Below are 5974 nucleotides of genomic sequence, written 5' to 3' on the forward strand. Positions count from 1 at the left end.
AGTAAAAAAAGAAAAAAAATCCAGCCTTGTTGGCCGAGCCCTCCCCCTACTAGAACTGGAGTAAACTCAGTTGAACCAGTGTGAACCCGCTGAACCCAAACAGAAAGCATTACATACTCCACAACACGAAGCATGTCTCCCCTCGCTGTGTGTGTGAGATGGAGGCAGAGAGGCCCCCTCCACCCTCCTCATAACCAGCCTTCTGCCTGGATCTTCACATGGAGGCTTAGGAAGCCCTCCAACAGCATGCTGCATTCAGGGGACTCTGGAAATTTGGGATCTGATCAGAAACTCTGACAATGCCGTCGGAAGTCGGATGTCCTTCCTTGTAAGTCTGGTGAGGTTTTTAAAAATTATAATATTCCTCAAACAAGAAACTCAACAACAGAGAAAATATTTCTGGGATATGGAGTTTCCCGTTCTGCCTTCAGGTTTGTTTTTCTAAGGAGAGTGATGACTACGATGTTCGGCAGACACTTGCTGAGGAACTGTTTCAATAAGCTTAGAGTCATAAGATGAGCTGTTGTCCAGACGTGCACTCCTTTCTCAGTGAGATCTTGGGTTGATGGGAGGAAGGGTTGGATATATATTCCTGAATATATTCCCAGCCATCTTCCTGCTAATTAACATGATGATTGAACACATACTTACAGACGTCACCAAGCTGTGCAGGTTTCTACAGATGATCTGCAAAGAGCAGAACTTTCCCTGGAGTTCTGGAGATTTTCCATGGAGCTGCTTGGTAATATCTCCAGAAGATGTCTGATTAGACCAAAGTCCGAACAGGCAACAAATTCACCCGTTTTCACGAGTGAAAACTGCCTCCTTCCTGTCCATTTTTAAAACCCAACTTAAAAGCCATTTTTATTCCTTGGCCTTTAACCCAACGTAAGACAGTTTCCAGTCAGTGTGCCTTAGTTTATTTTTATTTTTGGTTTTTACTTAATATTTATTTTGTTTGTTTTATCATTTTAATTCTGCATTCCTTGTATGACCTGTTGTTTTATTGTGTTATTTATTTGCATTTGAACAGTTTTATTCTGTTTTTATTTTGGATGATTGTGTACAGCACTTTGTTTCAACTCTGGTTGTTTTAAAGGGCTCTATAAATAAAGTTGAGTTGAGTAGAAAAAGAGCTTGAAGAGATGTGTGGGGACTTGGAAACCTCCACGAGGTTCAGTTTTATCCCCCCGCAGGAATTAGATCAGTTTTAGAGAAGGAAAATCCAAAACAGTGATCTTACTGAGGAAGCAGGGGGGTGTGGAGCCCCCTCATGGTTGCAGTGGAAACAAAATTATAACCAATATTTGAGAATAATTCCCATCAACAGTATAAAATGTTGAATATGTCACTTCCTCTGATCCTATGATCGCTAAAATGATTATTTCGTTGGTAAAAATGAAGTTAAGCTTATCTGAGTTGTAAAACTAATAATCATAATGGATGGATGGAACTAATAATCATCAGAAGAAGAACGAACCAGTCACGGGATGATTCTCTGACAGGAAGATCCGGCTCTCTTTTCCAGAGAGAACCAGCTGACAGTCCCTTGTGGACGCCCTCGGGATTGCATTTCCAGGAGGAAAGACCATCATGCAACACGCCAGCTTTGCGCCTCATCCCCAGCTGAACGCACGCGCTGATCAATGAGCAGCAGACGCGGCGCTCCTCGCGCGCCATGCCTTCCCCCATCCCCGTCACCCGCCTGTTGCCCAGAGACATCTACCCGTGTCCGGACACCGGGACCTGCAGCAGCCCGCTGGCGCAGCTGGCCCACGGCTCCACCCTGCAGGTCCCGGCCCAGCGGCTCCACGGCAGGGTCGCGAGCCGCCTCTGGTCCTCAGTGATCCACTGGAAGCAGCTGCGCGCCGTGGAGCCCGTGGGTTCTGGAGGCTTCGGCTCCGTGTACAAGGCGGAGTACTTCGGGGAGACTGTCGCTCTGAAGAAGGTGAAGAAGTGCACAAAGAACCGGCTGGCGTCCCGCCAGAGCTTCTGGGCCGAGCTGAACGCGGCGCACCTGCGCCACAAAAACATCGTGCGCGTCATCGCCGCGACCACGTGCGTTCCGGCGGATTGCGAGGACGAGGGCAGCATCGGAACCATCCTGATGGAGTTTGTGGGGAGCAGGAACCTGCAGCAGGTCGTGTACGGCAGCCCGGAGGCGCTGGAGGAGGACAGGGCGCTCAGCTTCTCCGTGGACGTCGCGTGCGGGCTGCGGTACCTGCACTCCCACCGCGTGCTCCACCTGGACATCAAGCCGGCCAACGTGCTCGTGTCCAGCCAGGACGTGTGCAAGATCGCGGACTTCGGCTGCTCTCTGAAACTGGACCAGGACTGCGAAACGAGCGCGATCAGCCCCCACCTGAGCCACGTTTGCGGGACGTACACGCACAGAGCCCCGGAGCTGCTGAAGGGGGAGGGGGTGTCTCCCAAAGCAGACATCTTCTCCTTCGGCATCACCCTGTGGCAGCTCCTCACCAGGGAGCCGCCTTACACGGGCGACAGGCAGCACGTGCTCTATGCGGTGGTGGCGCACAATCTGCGGCCTTCCCTGCGCGAGCACGCGGTGTTCCGCACAGAGAGGGGCGCGCGCTGCGCGGATCTGCTGAGCCGGTGCTGGAGCGCAGAGGTCGGGTCCAGACCCGGAGCCCCGGAGGTGCTGCAGCAGCTGGAGATGCTGCGCGCGCGCGCCTGATTTGCCCATGTGCAACTTTTAGTAGATCCTGCTGGTTCAGAAAGAGACTCTGCGCGTTTCTGTCCACAGCTGCGGGATTCCAGCCTGCAGGCTGGATGTCTGGCTTTATATGTTTCATTAAAAGGATTTTTATTCTAAATGTCTTCTGTGTTTTATGTCTCTGCTCAGGCGGGTTAACCAGCTAACCAGCTAACCAGCTAACAGAAACTGATCTGTGCAGGAGACTCATGAAGCTTTCAGATGAACCTCTGTCTGGTTAGTTCCCCTCCAGCTGCTGCTTCTGCCACAAATGGAACCTTTTCCTTCTTACTGAGGCAGATGTGACGTCTCCTCACACATCTGTTTAAAAAACACAGTTCAGCTGAATTTCTGAGGAGTTTGGAAGCAAAGACGACTGTAAAGTCGCTGGAACCTGACCTCGGTGCTTAAAGGCTGGGATTAAAACGACTAGAAACTGATTTGAAGTGGACTCCTGCAGTCATGACTTTTACATTACCTGCTCATATTTCCAGTGCAGAGAAAACTGGAATCTTCTTGCAGTTCCAAATATTAATATTTGCACAATTCTAAATGAGTCTGCAGAGTTCACACGGACCTAAATGACATTCTGTGTCTGAGTTACTGATGAAGCATCGGTGCAAAAACGTCTGCATGACGTCTGCATCTGGAATGTGGAGTCTGAGGAAGGGAAAGCGGAAAGAAGCGGCTGCTGTGGATGAAGTGAGAAGAATCATGGATCTGCATCAGAACGTTTGTTCCACTTCCACACAGTGGGTGTCGTCACATCTTGGTCTTAGAAAAGATTTGACTCATTTTGCAAAGAGAAAAGCTAAATCGTCATGAATGTGTCTCCCATCCAGCAGCCAGAGACGTGTGGCGTTTAGCTTCGTGTGTTCATGATGAATCCTGTTAAACAAGCTTCAGACTCATGAAGAGAAATGTTGCATCTCCTCTCAGACCTCCAGGAAATGAAGAAACGGCTCCCACGGTGACACATTAGCATTTATTTCACAGAATGAAACGCAACATTTCGGCATCTGGAAACGTGTGGTGGTGAAACAGCTGGTTGGAATTTCTGGGGAAGTTTTGCACCTTCGGATCACTGAAGCCAGTTTTCTGGCTGACACCGAGCTCCTACCGACAGCCCCGCTTGTTGCCATGGCAGCACGGTTCAGGCGATGAGCGCTGCCAGCCTGCAGCGAGGAAACATCTGGAAGAACATGAGCGGAGCTGCATGTTCCACCTGCAGCTCCGCTCGCCCGGCGTCTATCAGACCCTCTTCCTTCCTGTGGGGGTTCTGGGCAGACCCTCCCACTGACCCGGTCCGTACCCTGGAGCAGGTTCTGACAGGATCCACCTCTCCTCCAGCGGCGGGAACCTGAGTTCCAGCAGCTCCACATGGAACCGTGCAGAACCTGATCCGTTTGATCCGCTTCATATTAATCAGGTGTGTCAGAACTGGAACACGTAGAACCGGAACCTTAAAGGACCAGAGTCCCACCAGGTCCAGAACCTGCTCCCTGTTCTGGACCCGCTGCATGTTCTGGACCGGCTCCCTGTTCTGGACCTGCAGCATGTTCCGGACCGGCTGCATGTTCTGGACCAGCTGCATGTTCTGGACCTGTTCTGGACCAGCTGCTTGTTCTGGACCGGTTCCATGTTCCGGACCGGCTCCCTGTTCTGGACCCGCTGCATGTTCTGGACCTGTTCTGGACCAGCTGCTTGTTCTGGACCGGTTCCATGTTCCGGACCAGCTGCATGTTCTGGACCGGCTCCATGTTCCAGACCGGCCCCATGTTCCGGACCGGCTGCATGTTCCGGACCAGCTGCTTGTTCTGGACCGGCTGCATGTTCCGGACCAGCTGCTTGTTCCGGACCAGCTGCATGTTCCGGACCGGCTCCATGTTCCGGACCAGCTGCTTGTTCTGGACCGGCTGCATGTTCCGGACCAGCTGCTTGTTCTGGACCGGCTCCATGTTCCGGACCGGCTGCATGTTCCGGACCGGCTCCATGTTCCGGACCGGCTGCATGTTCCGGACCGGCTCCATGTTCCGGACCGGCTGCTTGTTCCGGACCGGCTCCATGTTCCGGACCGGCTGCTTGTTCCGGACCGGCTCCATGTTCCGGACCGGCTGCATGTTCCGGACCGGCTCCATGTTCCGGACCGGCTGCATGTTCCGGACCGGCTCCATGTTCCGGACCGGCTGCTTGTTCCGGACCGGCTCCATGTTCCGGACCAGCTGCTTGTTCCGGACCGGCTCCATGTTCCGGACCGGCTGCATGTTCCGGACCGGCTCCATGTTCCGGACCGGCTGCATGTTCCGGACCGGCTGCTTGTTCTGGACCGGCTCCATGTTCCGGACCGGCTGCATGTTCCGGACCGGCTGCATGTTCCGGACCGGCTCCATGTTCCGGACCGGCTGCATGTTCCGGACCGGCTGCATGTTCCGGACCGGCTCCATGTAACAGACAAGGAGACACACTTGCCTTTTATAGTTTTGGATCTCAGACGGCACAAAGACTAGAACAGAACCGACCCGTTTATGAGCCGCAGTTCCAGTCAGCTGCAGAGCAGTAATGAAACCAGTTTCTAGTCCAGCAGTCGGGCTGAGAATGTCCTGAAGGTTCTGGAGCTGTAAACCGGGCCTGTGGAACCCCCCAGTGGTAAATCCCGTTCAGCTTCATTCTGAGCACATTTCTGCACCTCTTCACCTCTTCTCCATCCTGCAGAAGTCTTGGATCTGGATCTTTACAAGAACCTGGAAAGTTTCTAAGTAAAATAAACTGTCGGCAGAAGCAGAACATGCAAACTGCACACAGACTCTGATCTGGACTCTCCTCTCAGCGAGGTGACGGCGGTAACCAGTAGCGATAAGCTCATCCTGCTGGCCTGCATGATGCTGAATCACTACGGTTTGGAAGCAACGTTAAACTTCTCCTTCAGAGCACAACAGACACCATGTTCAAGTCAAACACACAAGAGCACAAATACACGCAACACATTTGTCCCCGTTTCCAGTAGAGAAGAAGAACATGGCAGCTAGCGATGAGCTCAAGCCTGGAGAGATGCATGAAAATGCTCCTCCAGGGACAGGAGACACGACATTTCTCTGGTTTTAGTGGGCTGATGCAGGAAAATAAGGACAAATCAAGCAGACAGACTGAACAGCAGCACAACAACACCATGAACATGTTGCAGGAACTTCTCCGTTAAGAGACAAAAACTCTTCATTTCATCCAGAAGACGAAACCAGAGCGGTTACTGGAAGCTCCCAGTGA

General features: G+C 52.3%; 1 protein-coding gene across 1 annotated transcript; it reads left to right on the plus strand.

Moving 5' to 3' along the window:
• Window positions 1-1678: 1678 nt before the first annotated feature.
• Window positions 1679-2695, plus strand: mos (v-mos Moloney murine sarcoma viral oncogene homolog; the record flags this gene model as incomplete). Its single annotated transcript, XM_079259584.1, has 1 exon — window positions 1679-2695. One exon carries the CDS (start codon window positions 1679-1681, stop codon window positions 2693-2695), a length of 1017 nt encoding a protein of 338 aa, XP_079115710.1.
• Between the last annotated feature and the right edge of the window lie 3279 nt (window positions 2696-5974).

This window comes from Telmatherina bonti, assembly GCF_933228915.1.
Source record: "Telmatherina bonti genome assembly, chromosome: 20".
Lineage (NCBI taxonomy): Eukaryota > Metazoa > Chordata > Actinopteri > Atheriniformes > Telmatherinidae > Telmatherina > Telmatherina bonti.